At 58.3% G+C, this 21,060-nt stretch overlaps 1 protein-coding gene across 10 annotated transcripts in view; it reads right to left on the bottom strand.

Annotated features, from left to right (window-relative positions):
* HDAC7 (histone deacetylase 7) overlaps positions 1-21,060 on the bottom strand; it is a 96,504-nt gene that overhangs the window by 15,224 nt on the left and 60,220 nt on the right. For 6 of the 10 annotated variants that reach the window (XM_054183304.1, XM_054183305.1, XM_054183307.1 and 3 more), the window contains 3 exons: positions 4,476-4,672; positions 2,685-2,775; positions 647-758 (listed from right to left, as the gene is read on the bottom strand). In XM_054183304.1, coding sequence (XP_054039279.1) covers positions 647-758; positions 2,685-2,775; positions 4,476-4,672 — 400 coding nt within the window. Of the gene's footprint in view, positions 1-646; positions 759-2,684; positions 2,776-4,475; positions 4,673-10,992; positions 11,211-18,267; positions 18,602-19,909; positions 20,166-21,060 lie in introns of those variants that run through there. The other 4 variants (XM_054183303.1, XM_054183301.1, XM_054183306.1 and 1 more) reach the window with 4 other exon arrangements.

The raw sequence follows: 21,060 nt of genomic DNA, 5'->3' as shown, positions 1-21,060 counted from the left end.
GAGTTGGGGTTGTTCAGTCTGGAGAAAAGAAGGCTCCGAGGAGACCTTAGAGTGGCCTACCGGTATCTTAAGGGGGCCTACAAGAAAGGTGGGGAGGGACTTTTTAGGATGTAGGGTAACAGTAGGACTAGAGGGAATGGATTAAAACTAGAGATGGGTCAATTGAGACTGGACGTTAGGAAGAAGTTCTTCACCATGAGGGTGGTAAGACACTGGAACAGGTTGCCCAGAGAGGGGGTGGAAGCCCCATCCCTGGAAGTTTTTAAGGCCAGGTTGGATGGGGCTCTGAGCAACCCGATCTAGCGGGATGCGTCCCTGCCCATGGCAGGGGGGTTGGAACTATATGATCTTTAAGGTCCCTCCCAACCCTAACAATTCTATGATTCTACTTTCTAGGTCTGGGTTTGGACAAGCCATCAAAGTCCAACAAGGTCAGGGAAAACAACATGGGAGCTTCATCCACCTCCTGTAAACACTTAACACAGAACCAAGCCACCTCACCCCGACAGACATTAGCTAAACAATATCTCTGAAGACCAGGAAGCAGAAGATAATGGCAAGATCTTGCCCAAGATAAATAGCCCCTTTTTCCGGGTCCTGAGCACATGTCCTGCTCGGGGCAGGCCAGAGGTTGCCCTTGTTTTACCTGTACGGCATGGCTGAAGGGTTGGGGTTGCTGGTCCTCTCCAAAGCTGCCTGCTGCTTCTTCAGGATGACCTCAGCCAGCTTCTGCTTCACCACTGTGCTGGCCACGGCACCTGCAGAGAGACCAGCAGTGACCACACAGGGCTGAGAGCCGACACAGAGAACTTGAAAGGATCCTTGCAGACATGAGCATGGCCCCAGAGCTCCCCCATGGCTGCCCAAGCAATGCCAGGACGGCTGGAGACCCCCTGCAAGCACACAGGCACTGACAAAACCCTGTGGAGATGCCTGGTGCAGCTCAGGTCAAGGTTGGCTCAGGGAGAGAAAGGCCAGCTGGGACAACTGGAGTTTCCCAGCCGGTCAGGGAAGCATCCCTGTCCCACCCTCATCCCACGTCATCTCAGGAGCCCAATCTTTTTGTGTGCACTTCGCCGAGCAGCTGATGAGAGGCAGAGCATGGCCAGAGGCAATTCTCAGCTGCGGATCCGCCTGCTTCATCGCAGCCAGAGAGAGAGCAGGTATAAACTGACACCCACAGAATAAAGAGGGCATGAAATCACAACGTGGCTCGTACAGCAGGGACAAAACTCCCACAGGCGCATGGGAACCTTGTGAAGCCTCTCCAGAGACACTGTGCCCTGGGGCTCTTTGAGCCTGTGTCACACGCTGATAATTTCCAGTTGACGGCATAAAGCTCTGCCTGCATCTCAGCTCCCCACACAGCCCCGCTCTCCCCCAAACGAGGACAGCTTGCGGGAGAGACAGCAAGAAAAAAGAAACAGAGGGATAGCTCTGAGGCTCCTGCATCTCCTGTTGGAGCCGCGCTCTTCCAGGACAGCCTGAGACTTACCACAACCCGCTGGCAAACAAACAAACAGCAGCGACCCACGTTCAGCACCTGGCTCCACCGCGGCGGTGAAACACCCCCAGGCAGAGGTCTGACGGCTGCAGGGTGCTGCAATCGCCAGCCCCCGCCCGCCGTGAGCCTCCCGTGTCCTTCCCCACCTCGGACTGGGGCCCGTTCCCACACTCCCACCCCTGCCAGGCCATAGCCCCAGCTGTCCGTTCCAGCAGGAACGCTCTGTGGTTACAATGGGGAGCATCCACGTTTCTGTGCCAGCATTCAGCACCTCCGCGGACAAGTTACTTAATTAATTTGTATGATTAACTCCCAGACTGCATAAAGGGGCCGCGTGTAGGCTGTCACACTCAGCCGTGCCGAGCCGACTGCGTTCGCAGGAGCTGTTTGCTCAGGAATGGCACGGAAAGGGCAGGCACTGTGTTTTCAGCATTGCGATGAGCCCCATCGGCCCTGTGAACGGCGGCAGGGCAGCCTGCGCGCCGCGGCTATTTGGGAGCTAACGGAAAATATCGGCATCCCGACAGAGCTCAGGCTGGCTGGCTGGCTGGGTGGGCAGTAGGCTCACGGACACTGGGACGGGTGCAGTGCATGCGACGCATGCTGCAGCCGCATCCTTGGGCTGTGATGCAGGGCTCCGCACGCCCGGCGAGCTCCCGGCGAGCTCCCTGCAGCCACTGGCACTAGATGGCGCAGGGAGATCGCAGCCGGACGGGGTTTGCAAACCTTTCTGCTCAGCATGGGGGGACCCACTAACCTCTCCCCACCGCACCACGGGTGCTCCAGCCCGGGGCTGGCAAGTTCAAGCAGCAAATTCATGCCCTGCCCCGTGCACCGGGCAGTCCCAAGCACCGTCAGCTCGGGTAGCACCGCTGCAGCGGCCGTGTGGCATGGAGATCTGTTGTGACCATCTGGCTGGCATCGCTTGGAAGGACACGAAGAAGAAACACCAAGCAGGCCAGGGCCAAAAAAATCTCATGGTGTGGACGCTGTCACACACCTTTAGACCAAGAGGAGGCAGAGCTTGGTCTGGGGATAACGACAGAACTGCCCACTGAGCCCCCTTCTAAAAGCCACTCTGATCTCACTCCTTCTGTGAGCCACGTCCCTTGGTTTTGGGGACATGGCTCCTTGGGCAGAGATGTGGTGCCTGGTGCCACAGACACACGGAGGCTCTTACTTCGCTTGCTCTTGTCCTTGTTGAGGATCTGCCGCAGCTCCTGCTCCTGTTGCCCAGGCTCAGCTTCGCGGTGCGGGGACTCCATGGTCACCTGCAAGAGCAGAGGCACAACATCAGCACCGGGAGACGCCCGCCTCGCCCCACGCAGCCTGGAGCCCTCTTACCACCCTCCCCGAGCCCAAGGCACAACACCACGGTGATGGAGCATGTCTGAAACGGTCCGTTATGTCATTTTTGGAAACCTGATGGGCAGCCCTGGCCAACAAGAACGTGTCAAGTTGTTTCGTCGCAGCAAACCGGACGCATCTTTGTCTCCAGAGACGCTCTCCCCAGGGACATCATAAAACTCAAACCAGTCTGCTTCAACTCGCTGCCTTTCATGGTGTTTTGACATATCTGTAGCTAGGGCATGGTGTAATACAACAAAAAATAAAAAATCAGAGTTGACTAAAAAGAGGAAAAAAGAAAAAAAACCCTATTCTACCAGTCTTCAAAGTTCGGGTCTTGGTGTTTTCCAGAGCTGAGGTTTTCAGAGACGATCCCATCTCACAGGGAGGTCGGAAAGCGTCACGTCTCACAAATGCCTCTAAACACCCGTCAGTTGTGGCAGCCGCAGCATCTCAAACTCTCCCTGTGCGGACCAAGCTGATGCTCAGCCTCTCCCAGAAAGCCCCAGTGTGACTCCACCGGGGCTTCCAGCCAAGGTTACTGGGACCAGTGAGCCCACGCCAGCCACCGAGCGCGGGGCCGGTGCTCAGGAGCGGAGCACAAGGGATGGGAGAGAAGCGGATGAGGCTGGGCTTGTGCAGCCCAGAGGCGAGGGGGTACCGCTGCATCTTCCACCGCCCAAAGGGGTGACGTAGCAGACGGAGCCAGGCTCCGAGGAGGAGCACGGCAAAAGGATGAGCAGCCATGGGACAGACGTGCCACAAGGAAAATTCCCTCTGGATACACGGAACTGATTCCTGCCATGAGCGTGGCGGAGCCCTGCAACTGGGAGAGGCAGGGGGTGATCTCCGTGCTTAGAGATGGTCACGGCTCGCCTGGACGCGACCCTCCACAACCTGCCCTACCTCTGAAGTTCGCCCTGCTCGCAGCGGGGGCCTACAGAGGAAATATCCAAACTAGATCTTGCTGTAATTTTGGGACAATGCAGAGTCTGGCAGCGGAGGCTGTGTGTGCAGGGCAGGGGTGCTATTCTGGGTGACACTAGAGAACTTCAGTGAAGACTTCCCAGAAAAGCAAATTAGCTTGTAAAGTGAGTAAGCCGTGCCTTTAGGGCAGAGAAACAGCGGTGGCCAAGCGGAGTGGCAGATCACAGACACCAGGCATCCTGTCCAGTCGCTCTGGCTCCTCGCTCAGCACACATGGTATGCGGCTGAAAACATTTCCCCGCTTCACACATCCCAGGAGGCCCCAGCCCTCCCGCCGGCCTTGGCAGGATGGAGATTTGGCCTGAAAGTAAGACACGAAACCCCCCCACCTGACTCTCTAACCGGCCTCCTTGCGTCAGAGAGGTCTCCGGGCTGGCTAAAAAGAACTACAGACTCTCCAGCTCAGGGGAAGGAAGGAATTCACCTGGGGAGGTTATTTTGGCGTTGGGATTTCCAGCCTCTTCCTTTTAACCCCTGCCAGAGACAGGGTTAAAGTCAGCCCCGGCGCAGGGCACTGCTGGCAGACATGCAGGGCACCGTGAGCTACGTGCTTTGGGGGCAAAATGAATTCTTTGAAGTGCCCAGTCCCACCCAGCCGCGGGTGTGGGTCCCCCCCTACATCCCAGGGTGCCCGTACCCTCACGTGCTGGTGGGCGAGTTGCTCCACTTGCTGCTGGTGCAGGCTGGCGAGGAAGAGCTGGTGCTGCAGCTGCTGCGTGTGCTTCAGGGCCAGCAAGGTGGTGTCAGAGCCGGGCTTGACGACGCGCTGCCCGATCCGCAGGTCCATGGGAGCGGTCTGGGGCACCCGTGGGGAGGTGCACGGGTTCACAGCAGCTGTGGAGACACAAAGCGGGGCACAGCTCAGTCCCTGTCTGGCTCAGACCACCCCCTTAGGTAGGCAGGGAAAGCATCAGGACGGGGCCTGGGTATATCCCGATGCACGGGAGCACACTGCGAGGAACGAGCCCTGCCCTTGAGAAGAGCTCGCCACACACCGTCTCCTGCCTCAAAAGCCTCCTCCATCATCTGGGCAAAAAAATCCTGTAAATCATACACCCTTGGAGAGTCTCCAAGGTGCTGCAGGCATCTCTCCCTGACACCACGGCTGAGAATCGCTTTGCAAACATTAAGACACTCCCGCCCTGCCTGGATGCAGAGCCTCCCCGCGTGGCGAACCCCCGTCCTCATGGGAACACCTAAAATAGTTCCAATTACACAGAGCATCGGAGCACCCGCTGCAGCAGGGGATTTTCACCAACCAGCTCCTAAAGCCATGCTTAATTTACCCTGCACGTGCCACGGGCCAGCGCAAAGCTGAGGGGGTTGCCTCCAGCTGCAAGAAACCTGCAGAGGAGCCATCCAGCCAAGGGATGCAGCTGCAATCCTCACGCTGCATCCCTCCAGTGCTCACATCTCTGCAGTGCTCCTGCATCCCTGCAGTGCCCCTCCTGCATCCCTCCAGTGCTCCTCCTGCATCCCTGCAGTGCCCCTCCTGCATCCCTCCAGTGCTCCTCCTGCATCCTTGCAGTGCTCACATCTCTGCAGTGCTCCTGCATCCCCGCAGTCCTCCTGCATCCCTGCACTGCTCCTGCATCCCTGCAGTGTCCCTCCTGCATCCCTGCACTGCTCCCGCACCCCTGCAGTGTCCCTCCTGCATCCCTGCACTGCTCCTGCATCCCCGCAGTGCTCCTCCTGCATCCCTGCACTGCTCCTGCATCCCCACGGTGGGATGCTCCAAACGACACAGAGAAGGCAGCAGGCAGGCAGAGAGGGGATGAGCAATCACAACAGCCACTGAAGGACGCACAGACAAGCCTCATGGCGTCCCACAAACCAAACGCAGCCGGGTGCAAGGCAGCCGGGGCCACTGCAGCTTCGCCGTGGGCACTGCAGCACAGGGGAAGCTGGAAACAGGCAGGTGGGCAGGAAATTCCGCATGAAAAGATGCTCCTTGCAGTATGCAGGGCCAAGGGCACTGCAGCCCGGGAGATAATTGTTTTCCGAAAGCAGTTTCGATTGGAAAAAAAAAAAACAACAAAAAAACAAAACACAAACGCCGATGTTATTTTATAGGCAGAGAACCACACCCTGCGCTGTTCAAGCCTCAGCCTCAACGGCACCAGGGAGCTTGTGCTGATGACCGCGATGTTGCAGGAGGAATCTCCGCGGGCTCCTGCCCCGTATTGCAGCATCGACACAGCTCTGCCAGGGGGAAACCCGGCAAACTGCCGCCCTGGCCCGCGCCTCCCCGCGAGGGGAAGGAGCACGAGCGTGTTCACCCGAGGAGGGCGCAGGGACTATTAATAACGGCAGGCGCACATCCGTGCAGATGACGGGGTGCAAGGCCCTGCTGAAACGGGGCCAGCTCTGCCTTTCCTGCGTGGCCCAGGCAGGGAAAATTCCCTCTGGTCGAGGGCAAATATTTCTCGGCACCAGCTCAATTCTCCAGGACAGAGACATCCCCAACCTCAGGCCGTGTCGGAGAAGGACCTGATGTTCCCAGGAAACCCCACCGCCGGGTTTATCCCGTTCTCTCTCCATCTCGCTGATAACTGCCTGGGATTTAATTTGCCTCTGGCTAATTAGCTCTAATTGCTACACCCTGCCTGCCCCACCATAACCGGCACGATACGGAGGTTGAGGAAGATTAACAGCCGCCGGCTGAAAGCCGCTGAGCTCCTCTGCCCCGTTATCACCGCGGCCTCGGGGCTGGACACGGCGCAATGCCACGAGATGGGCAGGATGAGCCCCACAGCCCCCTTTGGGGGTCAGGCACGGCAAAAGCAGATGAGCATGTTCCAGGTGCGTTTTCACGAGCGAACAAGAGTCCAAGTGATGTCACCCTAGGCAAGAAGATCCCAAGTCTTCTCTCTACGTGCCCTTCAACACCTGCAAGAAATCAGGGGTCCCAAAAAGGCTGACGTCCTCCCCGGGGCTGGCAATGCATCCCAGCGCCACCAGAGCTGCTGCAGTGCCTGGTCCTGTCTCCCTGCAGCACGGCGCCAGCACCGGCGCCCTGGGAGGCCGTACCCGCCTGCTCTTACAGAAACCTCCCAGCTTCAGCAATCCCCAAAGGGCCTCGCATTCTTGCTAAACGTCAGTGATTTTGAAGGATGGAAGCGATAAGCCGGGCTGTCACCTCCTGCTTCTCAGCTCACGTGTGCTCCCACCTCCCAGCGAGGAGGAGGAGGAGGCCAGAGGGGATGGGCGCTGGCAAAGCCCCTCGGGGATGCTCGGTGGGAGGAAGGCTGGAGGGAGGCAGCGGCACGGCAGACGTAGCGCTACCCAACGTGCCGGGCTGCTGGCAGCCAGACAAGGACAGACTGTAACGAGCAGATCTCAGGATGGGAAACGGGGACTTCTGACAGCTCCCAGCCGAGCCAAATCCCCGCCACGTGACGCTGTCTATCGGCAGGAACGCGCTGAAGCTCAGCCATCCCTCTGGCCCCCTCCAGCCAAACGTCACTGTCCTGCTCTATGCCACGAAGGGGCAGGAGCTGGGAAACGCAGTGGGGCTGCCGGGGGACCACAGCCGTGGGGCTCAGCTTTGAGACACCGAGAAGGGCTGCGTACAAGCAGAAGCATCATTTGGAAGGGAAAGTGCAGGTATGAGGAGGAAGGGACCAGCCCACCAAGCCCCAGCCTCCGTCCTCAGGAGGGAGATGGCCATTTCTCATCCAGAGAAGAGTTGTCACGGCCTCCCTCTGCTTGCCATGCTAAAAACGCCAAAAAAATACCCATGGGGAGCTCCCAGCGGCCAACGCTCAGCAGCAGCAAACTTATTCTCACCTCCCCATCAGTAGCATCCTCAGGCTCCGCACGACCCCTCCGGCACCTCCCCTGGGCAAAAAGGGGCAAGAAGGTCTTGAGGCCACCAGAGGGGCAGGAGGGGCTATTACAGGCACCTCTGGGGACGGAGGGGGAGATGCGGATGGCAGCACAGAGCCCAGGGGGAAGGCACTGGCGGGGTCTCTGGGAATCTCTCTACCTCATTTGTTTTAGTCTTTTTAAAAACAAACTCCGAAGCAGCGGAAGAGGAGAAGTGGGAGGGAACACGTGTGCTGGGGGAGAGGGAGGACGGGCAGGCCAGCGGCCAGCAGCCAGAAAAACAACTCCTCACTGCTCGCCCAGAGCCAGGAAAAAGGCTGTCGAGCATCCCCATGGCCAAGAGGCACCGGAGCCAGGGAAGAGCCGCCGGCAGAGCCTGCACGGACCCTCCTCCTGCCACGGCCCCCAGCTCTGCACACCCACAGCACAGGGAGCACCCCGCTACGCAGCACCCTGCACAGCTGGGAAGGTTTTGGGAACACTTTTAGGAGGTGGAAGAGAGGGAGGATGGGATGAAAACAAGACGCCGTGGGAGCACGGACCAGCCCAAAGTGCCCCAGGGTGACATGGGCGTCCCAGCCTGCACGAAGCCCCAACATTACAGCTTCTCACCAGGCCAGCGCGGGCTAAAGCCACGAAACTCAGCGCGGTTTTCCAGAGTTTAGAAATATGATGCTTTACGTGCCAAGTGCCAGGGTGGCAAGGGACGAGGACCGGTCGGGGGCAGCGGCGCTGGGAGCGCAGCCCAGCCCCTGGGCAAGAGTCCCGGCCACCGTCCCCATGCTGGGACCCCTCCGGCACGTGGCACCTGCGTGTGGCAGCTCCCCAGGATGCCCTGCATCCCTCCTGCTCCAGCAGCTCCGGACCCCTTCGCAAAGCCCTTCCTGCCCTGGGAGCTGTTTGTTTCAGCCCTGACCTCCCACTGCAGCTTGAATTCATTTGGGGTTTCATGCCGGGACCTCCGCCAAGAGTTACAGTAAACAACTCCCCTCCCCGGCAGCCTCCGATGCTCACACATGATTCAGGGGGCAGGCAGCCAGGCCAGCAGCTCCTCCTCTTCCCCTCACCCAAAGAAGGCCAAAAGCACGGCCCCACGGCGGCTCCTGGGGGGTCTGCCCCTTTCCCCACCCCAGCCCAGGTCCTACTGGTTCCTAGTGGACCCTGATAAGCCACCAGCACCATGACAAGTGGCCACGGCAGGGCTGGGACCGGGATGCAGGGGCTAAGACTGGGATGCATGGGCTGGGACCGGGATGCTCCGCTGGCCCCGTGCAGCCTCAGGGGGCCGAATCCATCATCCTCCTCACCCACATGGCCGGGAGCAGGGCCGAGTGCCGGGGCAGGGAGAAGCGAATTGGGAGCACCCACCGCGGGAAGAGGCAGAAGGTTTCTGGGACAGGCTCCTCTCCCGGCTGGATGTCCAGCTGCCAACATTTTTGCGAATTATTTTTAGTTCGCAAGAACATTCGCACGGGAAGGCCGGCGCTGGTGGCGAACTCATCTTCACAGGAGCGCTGGGGCTGGCAAGGGCTCCGCAGCCACCCTGTCACCAGCAGCAGAGCGGTGGGAGCGGAGCAGGGCAAAAGGCTTTGGGAATCACCCTGCCATTAACACACAGCAAAACTCAGCCTCTTTGCAAAGACACGCTGCCTTCTCCCTCTCCTCCCTGCTTCTGCTGAATAATCATTAATTGCAAAGCTCAAACAACCCAGGAGGTAGTTGGGGTGCGAAGCAAGGCAGCGTCAGACTCCCTCCGGGGCGGGAGGGGAAGGCGGCCACGGGGACCACTTGCTGCCTTGTCCCCGCTCGCACCACGTGGCCCGGTGGCAAAGCAGAAGCACCGGGGCCGTCACGTCACCGTGGCACCCAGCGGTTGTTTTTCTGGGTCACCTCACGCAGCCGGGTCACGGGGAGGAAAACAGGCCGCTCCGCTGCGCGGTGGGAGGAAGGCGAGGGGAACCGCGGCGCGGTGCCGGGGCGCGGAGGCGAGCGCCCGCGGGCGCCGGGCCCATTGCACAAACCCCTCTGCACCTGGGCAGGTACCGGCCGCCGCAACTCCACCCTTCCTCCGCGGAAAGGGGAGATTGCAACACAGCGAAGAGGAGCTTCGGCGCGGAGTCTCTCCCCGGCGTGCCCTGGGAAAGCCTTCGGCGGTGCGAGCATGAATGCGAGCTCTGTGCTCGGCAACCCCGCGCGGGTTACCAGCATTTTCCAGGCTGCCGACAGGGCACAGCGCTGGGAAAACAGCCGAAGCGCTCGGCGAGGCGGGGAGAGACACGGAGCGAGCGCGGGGATGGCGACAGGCTCCCGCTTTGCGAAACGTCAAGAGCCTCTCGGGCTCCTGCTGAGCTTTTTGGCCAGGGCGAGATGCGGCGGCAGCGAGTTCCCCGGGCTGGCGGGGGTAACGCGGGGCTTGTGGCGCTCGCTCCCCGAAGGGGAAATCACCGGTCACGCTGCTGCTCTCAGACAGACAGCCCTCCCCCCCCCCAAAAAAAAATAAAAAAACAGCACAGAAATCTTTACTTTGGCATTTCCTGATTATTTTGTTGTTGTTGTTGTTTAAAGAGGCAAGATCAGCAAAGAGCTGCACTTATATAAGAGGGAAATAAAGCAAGGAGCAAACAAAGCCGGGCAGGAGGATTATTAAGGAGCGAACCGCGCCGCCTTTGGAGCATCCCTGCCTTCAGCCCTGCTGCCATGGAGGAGGCTGCCGGGCTTCGCCACGCCGCCTGCCAGCGCTGCCCGCACGATCGCACACGGCGAAGAGCTTTGTCTGAGGCTGAGCAGCAGTTTTGGTTTTGGTTTTTTTTTTGGAAAACAGGCAGGTTTTTTTTCGGAAAAGCGTTTCCCATCTTATGTTGATTAGCTGCGAAAGGTTCAGAGTTCAGTCAGGTTGAAGAATGCGTGTGATTAAAAACATTCCTCTTTAATAAAAGGAAAAGGTCTTCTCCAGAGCCATGCACAAGTAACAAAAATTAGCTGGAGGGAATTTGTTCAAATTAAAAACACTTAAAGAAGAAACCACACAAAAAGGACTATGTTGAAATAACATTAAGATCACAAAGCCAGGACTCGAGAAATAGGAAATCCCGGAGTTGGGGTACCTCGCGTAACCTCGCCCTGGCCCCTGGGGCGTATCCTGGTTTTAATTACGGGACCAAACACTACGCTCCCCTTAAAGACAAGAAAAAAAATGACAAAACCAGCGTCGCCCCAGTACCTCTGCCCAGCTACAGCCGGAGCGGGGACACATCAGGTCTCGCAGCTCTCAGGGGGACAGCAGGAACCCCAAAGCAGTGCTCCACGCACCCCTCTGCTCCCCCTACCTCCAGGTGGGGGCTTCCTCGCAGGACCTCGCGAAATCTGAGCGTTTGGGGCATTTTCCTCCTTCCTCGCCTTGCCGGGGGGCTGCCGGGGGAGCGCAGGGCAGGCACGGCGCCGCGCCGGGGAAGGCAGCTCCGGGGAAAGCCCTGCGCCGCCGCAGCCGTCCCCGAGCCGAGAGGCCGAACGCGGCGTCCCACATGAGCCATAAGAGAACAGATGATGCTCAGGGAAGATGTAATGTTTGGAGCGGTCGGTTGCCAAGTTCTGATAACTCTTTACGGAGCATGTTAACTGGGAGTTTCAAGGGCTTTATGAATTGGCCAGATGTGGGTGGGTCCCTCTCCTCCCGACCAGACCCATTCCTGCTCCAAAAACCAGAGGCGGCTGATGCTTCTCTACGAAAAGCCCCCGAGAGTTTTTCCACAAGGGTAAAACCATATTTTTCTACTCTGATTCTTGCACTTGCAGACTTTCTTCTGCAGAAAGTTTCCAGGAAAAAAAAAAAAAAAAAAAAATTGAGACAGACAATGATTAAAGTTTGGCAAATTCGCGCGTGCATCACAAACCCCTTCCTGCAACCGAAGGCATGAACCAGGATTAAAAGCAACGCACCTAAAACCACCCAGGCTACACTCATACACCTGCGAGCAAAGCACATTATTTAGGTATTTCAAGCACATAAATCAGAAAATACTCTGTTTGAGCCTGTAAACGAGATCCACATCAGGCCTCGGGAAGCAGATCAGGGCGAGATACTTCCCCTGATTACTCTCGCTGGTTATTTGTGGCTCGTGACCTTTGAGTCAGACATTTAATAGCCCTCCCTGGAATTTTCTCCCCACAAATGTGCGTAGTTACATTTTGAAACTCATGACTGCGGGACCCAAAAAACTCACGGTGCGCCGAGGCCAGCCTCCGCTGCAGGGACAACGGAGCAAAACGCTTCGTACCTGGAGCTGCTGCTATTTTTAATGCTCCGTGTTTCAATCCACATCCCGATACCCGTGTTCCCATCCAGGCTCAGAGACATGGGACCACGCTACGCGTTCCCACAGCATCCACACAGAGCAGAAGGCAGGAGGAGGTCGAGTGAACCATTCAGGACTAAACAGAGCCTTCACGGAAGTGGTCCAGCTGCATCCCCAGTGGAAACCCGGGTGCCTGTGCCCCCCCACCTCGAATCCCCAGCCCCCTCTTTGCTGGCCCAGGTCTCGCGCGGGCCCCTCGTGCGGTCGGTGGGGCGAGCAGATCCACGCTGGTTTTCCACCTGCTCTCAAATGCGCACGTGCAGACTGGCCTTGAAAGCGTTTTGCCCCCAGGGCGAAGATGCTCAAGAGGGTCCCAAGGCAACCCTGCAGCACGCTGAACTACCCCAAAGCCCCCAACCTTAATACCAGACCCGAACTTCGTCGCAGGCGGTACTTAAACCACCAACTAACTTCCTCCGTGCTCACTTACAGCTCCCGGAGGAGTTGGAACAACTTGCAAACGTGCCCGGGGCTGAGCTCCCGGGATGCTGCCCCTCTCCCAGGGATGAGCTCTCAAAGCCTTCAAAGCACCCAAGCGTGAACGAGCAGAGGCAAAACCTGCACAGCAAAACCCGACAACAGGTTTCGAGTCTAAATTTGAGGTCGTTCGGTGACAGGGACGCACAGGCACTAAGACACAGAAAAAGCTGGGCGCAGGCAGGATTGAAAGGCGCCGCGGGCAGGATTGAAAGGCGCCGCGGGCAAGGAACACAGCGGCTGTGGTTTCCCAAAGAGCTGCTTACGATCCCAGGGCAAGGCATCCCCATCCCTGCCGGCTGTTCCTCGGTCGTGCTCCGATATACAGCCCCATCCGCCATGCCTGCGAGGGCAGGTTAACGTGCGCTCGTCTGCGTCTAAAGCAATAAGTAAATAAATAGCGTTTTTACCAGTTTCTTTGCAGAACAATCAGGTTCCCGCACCACAGCGTTTGAGCGTGGGCAGCACAAGATGCAAGTTGGGACCGAAGAGCTCATCTCCTGCAACCGCAGCCGGGACATGGGACCGGAGGGACAGCAAGTGGACTCCATCCCCGCCACGGCTCTGGCACAGCTGGAAACCTCTGGCAGTCATTTCCTGCCAGTAGTTGCATCCTCCCACCCCCACCGGTCATAAACCCCATCCCAAATAGCAGCACCAGGCCCCTGGAGGAGGATGCTGTGCGGAGGAGTGCAAGGTATCCCCAGGAAACCTCCCAACAACTACCATTTCCTCCGAAACAGAGAGAAATTCATGACCAAAGGGCTCTGCTGAAGGAAAGCCAAGGTTGCCTGCCGGCGCCTCGTGCTCCCCAGAGCAGCGTAGGCAGCTTCTGCTCATGGAAACTTCTGAGATTCAGGAGAAGTCCTCCCCTCCCAGAAGGGAAACATCCCCCACAGCGTAGCCCACCCTGTTGGACTCCTTCCCCTCCGACCACCCTCACCTGGTCCCGCAGCCCAGACAGGGTCTGATGGCTACTCCCTGCTCCGGAGCTACCAGCAGCGGGTCAGCGTAGCCCCCCGCATCGTGCTACCCCGAGCCGGGTGATGGAGAGGCAGTGCCCTTCCTCCTGCTCCTCCCTCAAGGCCTTCCTCCGCAACGGGCGGACACCGAGCTCCACCGCTCCTCCCGCCCCGCCAGCCCCGCAAACGCACCCTGCGGAGGGCTGCTACGCATCTTCAGCGCCCACGGCCTCTCCCTGCGGACACAGGAGCAGCTGGAGAAGGGGCGAGGGTTTGCCGTGTCGTCCTGAAACCTTAAATACTGCCCACAGGCAAAGACGAATGTGGATGACAGACAACAGCTCCGGGCAAGCTCTGCCTCAACTGGAACAGCCCAGTGTCTTCTAACAGCTCCATCATCTCCCTCGACCAGGCTTCTGGCAAGAGGCAACAGTCCAGTCTAGAGCCTCAGCAACACCTCCCTGCCCACAGCCACCACAGATCTTCTTTGGAGAGAGGCTTTGGCACCGGGCCGGGCAAGATAAGCTCCTCCAGGTCCCCGTTCTCCAAGCAGATGGGTGCCAACAGAGGCAGGGCAGCGTGGCAGCCCCGCGGACAGAGCCAAGCACTCCCGAAGCGAGCGAGCAGCCGCTCGGCGCAGGACGCCTCGTCTTCCCGCGCCGGGCTCGATTACATCAGCACCAGAGGATGCGGCCTCCGTGCCAAGGGAAGCAGAGGAGAGATCAAACGATTATACGAACCTCTCCTCAATTACCAGCCCTTTGCATAAGCGGACGAAGAGCGTTCCCAACCGGTTTGGACAGCACGCCGACGGGCTCCTCAGCACCTCTGCCCCGCGCTGCGCTGCTCCCCGGGGGGCCGCTGCGGAGGGGTCCTCGCTGTGTCACCCCCTGCACACACGAAGCCGCCGTTCAGAGCATCCCGCCGTGGCACGGAGCGCCTCGAGGACACGACACGGAGCGAAGCCTCCAGCCACTTGGCTCAAACCTACAAGCTGCTTCGCCTCGCGCTGCCTGCGGAGGGTCATGGCTGCGCGGGGGCTGCTGTCACCAGCGCTACGGCTCAGCCTCGGCATTTATTTCTTTAATTGCTGCGTGCAACACAGCAAGAGCCCAGCTTGACTCATAAGCCCCCGGGGAAGAGCTCAGGGCTCTGAAGCGGTGTCTTGCTTGATCTGGAAGTGCTGAGACAAAAAGCCCGGACTCCCACAATACCCACTCTCAGCGAGTGCGTACTCAAGGGGACCTGCCCATTAATTGGAGCCTCTCTGCGTGCTGCAGAGAAGGAAATCCCTTTGGCAAACGCTGGCCAAGGTCCAAGGCTGGGCTGGAAGGCAGATTCGGTCTTGAAAAGAAAATGAACAAGGAGCTGGGCGAAACACCAGCAGTCCCAGCTCCATGGGAATAAGACGCATCCCAGGGAAAGAGGCAAAATCCCCCGTGCGGATCTACTGACTGCTCAGCCGCCAGCAGCAGAGGAACACTGTAGCTCACCCCAAACCCTGCTCCGGCGCCGACCACCAGGTGTTTGAGCAAGGAGGCTTTCAACGCCGGGGAGACCCAGCTTTGCCCTGCACGCGGTGGTCCCCGACCACTGTCTCAGAGTCCCCTCCAGCCAGCTCTGGAGATCGCCAGCACGCAGCGCGGAGACTCGGGTTTTAGGGCGAGAGCTATTTATGTCAGAGGAAGGAAGCCGCAACTTTTTCAGTTTCCTGCAGAAACACACTTCTGGTATCCTTCACCATGGGGCTGTCTGGCACTGCCTCCCGTACCTGGGTGCTCATGAAAAAGCTAGGATAGACGGCCTTTACCTCAAGGCTGGCATCTGTGCAGCCGGGCAAGGTGCAGGCGTCAAATCCTTAATGCAGAGGAGGCTGAAACATGCCTGGATCCAACAAGCCCTTCTGCCACACCATGGGGACACCAGTGACAGCAGCCCTGGGGGTAAATCTGGGTTAGCACTGGTGCATGCAAGCACCATGCATGGGGGAGATGCTGGGAAGAGATCCACGATGCTGAAGCCGGGGAATGCCACCCGGGCTGGAAAAGCTACCAGAGATGGCCCAGCCAAGTCATCAGGCAGGATTTTGGGGTCTCCGCGAGAGCTGGGGTGAAGAAATGCAAGGAGGACCCAGTGTCCTACACGCGGCCGGAGCCAGCAGCAGTCAGCAGGGAGGAAGCTGAGGCTGCAGAACGCGGGTGCCCGGAGGCAGGCAAAGCACCCGGCGGGGACGGAGGGTGCGGTGGGGTGTGTGCGCTCCCCGCTCATGTAGCAACACTGCCCAGGGTGTTTAACCCAGAAAGCAGGGCTAATCCTGCCGCTGAGCCACTTGAGCATGGGGGGGAAAAAAGGAAAATAAACAAACCCACCAGCCGCCGGGTGAGCCCAGCGCAGCAGCGTTAACCTCAGACACTGAGGAATCAGTGCACGTGTGGGGATCGGAGCCCTCGGCACCTCTCCAGAGCAGACACGGTGTCAACTCAGCAAAATCACATCCCCATCCAGCACCCTAAAAACTCACCTGACCATCAAACAAACGACGGCGCCTGGCTGGGTGCTCAATGTGATGCTGAACCGGACCAACTGCAGAGGAAAGGATGCTCAAGATGCATCTAATACAAACCCATCTTCCTAAGACCCCCGTTAACATCTGCAAGGGCTATTTCCCACCCACCTGGCACGCTCACCTACGGATGTCATCGTGTTCTTCCGAGTCCTTGGGGCTCGACACGCTCATAGAACTGAGTCCCGCAAGGTGGGCTGGGCTGATGGCATCGGGCGAGCGGCACAACGACTGCCACGGAGGGTGGCGGGACCTCTCAGATCTTTTCTCCCAGCAGTTGCAAAGCCAGGCGCGGCCACACACCACACCCTTGCTGTTCTCACGGGCAAGTACGAACCTTGGCAAAGCCCTCGGCTTGCTGGCAGCCAGCCCCATCGGACTCATTAAATGCAATTAAGCCAGAGTGGGTATTCCCTCCCCTCCATGCCGCTTTGGGGGATATTGCTTTTAGACAAAACAAACAGGGAGGCTTTGCGTGGGCTCGGGCAGGTGGCTGGCACCCAGGTCCCACACAGCAGCAGGTGGAAATGCCGAGGTCTTTGTCGGGGAAGCAAAAGCCATGGCGGAGCAGAGGCCGGTACTTGACGCCAGCCCTCCTCCTGCTCCCACGCGTGCCCGCTCCAACTCCCTTGGCCGTGGCAGCTGCCGGAGACAAACACAAGACCCTCTCTGCTTTGCAAACGGGAACAAGCAACAAGATCAACCACAATGAAGCTTACACCCCAGCTTGCTCCTATTTTTAAAAAATGGGGAAAAACTTCCGCCCCAACCTAAAGTGGTGTTTTATTGCATCAGCTCCTTCAGCATCATTTCTAAGCTGGTTTACAGAATTGCTATTCTGCTGCATTCTCCATGCTCTGAGCCACCCTGTAACCACAAAACCACGGCGGAGGAAGGAGACAACTGAACTGCGCGTCTCCTGCTTCCACGCAACCTCTCCTCCCTCGCGCATCCCACCGCAGGACGGCCAACGCCAACACACGCAGCGGGACACGCGTGGCCAAAGCGTCAGAAAGGCTTAAACCGCCGAGGACACGCAGGCGAGGTCGTTCCCCCGACCCTCCAGGGACGAACAGGGCTTTCACAAGCCTGCAGATCATTCCCATTTTTCGCTAATGCAAAGAGCTGGCTCCGACGGCCGCCAAGCAATTGCTCCATCGCCCTGGCACTGCCGGACACCTCCTGTCAGCAGCGAAATCCGGGAGCTCCCGGTATTCCTGGCAGGTTATACGGGCTGGCCCCGACCCTGGGCTTTGTCAGAAATGTTCCGCAGCTCCAAAGCGGGGTATGGAGGGTGTCCCTGGGAATGGCACGTGATGGGTACCGTGCACAGCAGATGCTGTTTGAGGAGGACAAAACAGCGGCGCTGCGTCCCGATCCACTTTGGGACAAGCAAAGAAAAAAAAGCCCAAAGGGATCCTTAAAGCTTTCTGCTCCCCTATGGAAAAACCAGCAGCGCTGCGAAGTCCTGGGGCTGTCCCAGGGCAGACTGAACGCCAGCACACGTGAGATTTGAATTTGGACTCTTCTGGCCGTCCTGGGGTGATCTCAGCTGAGCTGGGATCCAGTTCAGTCAGAGACGGGCTTTTCACAGTTTGGCTGCTACCACGAAGTGACAATCACCCCAGTGAAACTGGTAAAACTCTCCCCATAGAGTGAAACCCTCAGAGATGTGTCACGGGCGATTTCTCCACCTCTGAACGACAGCAGAGGTGTGGCCGCACTCCGACCAAGATCTTTGCTTCAAATGTTTGGGGTTTCCTGCTGCTAAAAGGATTTAGCCGGAGTAAATTAAGATCATTTCCCATCTTAATTAATTCTGCTTTCAATTCCTGGCACGTGGGAGCCCGGCCTCCTCCAGCACAGCGAGAAGCCTCGACTTTGCAGGGCCACAGCAGTGGGAGCTGTGCAAAAACACAGGAAGGACTTCGCAGCGTTTCTTTGTCACCATCAGAGCCCCGTCCACAAGATGAAGAACTAAAAACCTTCCCAAAAAACCCAGAACCCCCTTTTTTCATGGCCGTATTTCTCCATCACAAAGCAAGAGCTGACCTTCCCCATTCCTTTTCCCCACAACGCGCTGCTCATGCTTTCAGAGGCACCTGAGACCGTCCTCACCGAGGGGCCAGGGATTATCCTCCCACCCCCTGCAGCCCCACCACGACACCTCCACGCACACGTCTGCACCACGACACAGTGCTGAGGGCGTTTATAACATTAGGATCCCGCTTCGCTTTCCCAAAATACCTTCCATTGAGCGCCAGTAACCTCACGACAGCCTCACCCCACTGCTGGGAACAAGGGATGCAGAGGCAGCAGCATCTCCCCCAGCACTGCTGAGCACCACGAATCCAGCCACATCTGCGCGTCCGCTAAAAGCCACGTTGCAGAAGCATCTTCTCCGATGCAGCTCCGAGCCCCAGCCTTGCGCGGCAGGACATGCCTGAGCCCCCTGGCTGCCAGCAGGGACACGGGAGGAGATGCATCTCCACCGCCAAGACGACGCAGAGGAGGGGAGACCTCGGGGATGTCTCAGGCCAAGATGCACCAGCCCCTTGACCTGGGCGGAGCGGGATGGTGCTTCGAAAAGCAGTAATTGTGCCTATTGCACAACTGCCAGGGAGAAAAATCCTCTCCCCTCCTCTCCCCGCCCACCCCACATCCCTTTGAGGCAAAAAGGAAGAAGGCTGGAAACATCCTTCCTCTCCTCCGGACAATGCGATGGAAATAGCAAGGGAGGAGCGGCGACGGCGGCAGCCTGGGCTCGGCGAGGACGCGGTGCCTGGCCAGCAGCAAGGAGCTGCGCGCGGCTCCCGGCTTCCTGCCATTGTCCCAGCCGGGGACCGAGCCCCACGCAGCTGCACACCCGGGACGGCAAAACCAAAATTACCTCTTTGCCCCAAAGGACCAGCCCCAAAATGCAAACCTGCTGCCCCGGCCAGGAGGGGCGGCCACCGGCACAGACACCACCTTCACCTGGGACGCGCTGGCACAAGGGCCAGGTCTCGGCTTGAATCTGAAATCCACTGGCAGCCACCAGCTGCCGGGGCAACACGGTGATTGCTGCGCGTGGTCCCGCGGAGGGGCTGGAAACCAGAGTCTTTGTAATAGGCACAAACACCAAGATAAAACCCACTCCTGAGACCAGTGGGATTTTCCACTGCAGGGAAAAAAACAAAAGACAAGACGGCAGAAGACACTTTCTCTGGACCCAGCCTGGAGGGCGAAACAAAGCCCCCAGGGAGCAAGTTCCACCCTAAATTCCTATTTTCTTCTCCAAATGGGAGGTGCACGCGTTCAGGCTCCTCCAGCACACACGTCAGCAGCTGGAAAACCCTGCAAGGACCAACGCAAGCCTGTCCTGCCGGAGGACGGCTGCTGACGGCAGCTGGAGCAGATGAGGGTGGCAGAAGGACCCGGCCAGGGCTGAACCACACAAAGTTATGAATCAGTCCCCAAAATGGGGATTGCGACTCAAATCAGTGCCAGTTTTGTCATTCACCCCCCATTTCAGAGCACTTTGCAGGTTATTGCTTGCAGCTCTTTTCCATGATCAAGGTAGTGACAGAAACTGTTTTTCTTTAAAAAAAAAAAAAAAAAAATACATAAAAGGCTTGAGATGTTTTTAGGACCTCTGGGATTTCAGGACTGACACCACCCAAACAAGCACCACGGAGTCAGCAACACACAAACCCTTCAGCGCTCCCCGCTGCCTCTGCGGCCTCAAAGGGACGCAGCAGGGAGAGAAACAGGAGGAAGAGAAGGACGGACGATGCCACAGGTCCCTGCTCCTTCCCACCATCGCCCAGCCCCAGGACCGTGAAGCACGGGCTCCTCTGAGCCCACCGGGGCGGGGAGACAAGCCGGGCGCAGACTGGCCTCTCTTTACCTGCCGAAGAGCGGGGCCGGGCGCCCTCAGAGCCGCTCGCTGAGCTGCTGGCGTTGCTCCCGAAGCCCGGCCGCGCAGGCAGCGCTACGAGCAGAGCAGCTCTGCTCCCTGAAGGTTCCCAAGTGCGTTTTTGCCCTGCTGATGGGTTAAAAATAGAAAGCATCAGTATTATTGTCCTCCAAGCAAATATAGAAAGATTACATCCTCCCTGCTAAAAATCTGTGCAGCAGAGACTTATTCGAACAGAGACATGTAGGAAAGCTCTATTTCTGCAGCAAGTAACTTGGGAAGTTAGCGCAACATCCTTAAGAGTATTTGTTAAATTGACGCACTGCGGCATTAAACACCAGTGGTAAACTTGCCTTCCCCCTCCTCTCCTCGCTTCCCTGGGGTTTTTTTCAGGCTTTTACGCATCTGCTGCAGGCCGCCTGCCTGCGCTGGCCTCCAAGCAGGGTGCGCAGGCTTGCACGACACTCCCACCAAAGAACACGCTGCCCCGGTGCTGCCCTCGCAGATGGGAAAGCGAGCCTCATCCAATTTGGGAGTGGTCTTGTCACCGTCCTCACTTAACACTTTCCAGCTCTAAACGAAGGGTTGCTGCAGGGCAGCGGGTAACACTGTCCCTACGGCATGGGGAGAGGGGCTCGGCAGAGCGGGGAGCTGGAGGCAGCCAGACTCTCCATCCCTGCGCCGCTTCCCAACAGGTAAAAGCAGTTTTCAGGCTCCTTTTGCAAAAGCAGTTCGCGGGCTTCCCCCTAAAGGGAAAAGCCACCGGTGACCTCGGTGGCAGGAGACCTGCTGAGCTTCCCCGTCCCTCCTTCCCCGCTCCCGGCCGTCATCCCTGCTGACTCCGGAGGGAGGGGGGCCTCAGCCTGAACCTCATTCTTGGAAAGGGAAGATTTCTACGCAAGCTCGGCCTTTCCATGAGTGTTTGTGCGAACGCACTGGACCGCTCCCACCCAGCTGGGACCGGGCTCTAGATCCAATTTCATTTCTCAGAAAATCACACGGGAGATGAGAGGAATGTGTCAGGTCACTTCCAACTCCAGGCGGGAACCCTGGCTTCTGCAAAAGCAGCCCCAGGAGAGGAGAAAAAAAAAAAAAAACCCAAACCCATGGGCAAGGGGATGTCTGTCCTTCCAGCGGCTCCC

The sequence above is a fragment of the Rissa tridactyla genome, chromosome 24, assembly GCF_028500815.1.
Source record: "Rissa tridactyla isolate bRisTri1 chromosome 24, bRisTri1.patW.cur.20221130, whole genome shotgun sequence".
NCBI classification, from domain to species: domain Eukaryota; kingdom Metazoa; phylum Chordata; class Aves; order Charadriiformes; family Laridae; genus Rissa; species Rissa tridactyla.
The sequence above is the reverse complement of the archived record's forward strand: the minus strand, read 5'-3'. Positions and strand labels throughout refer to the sequence as shown.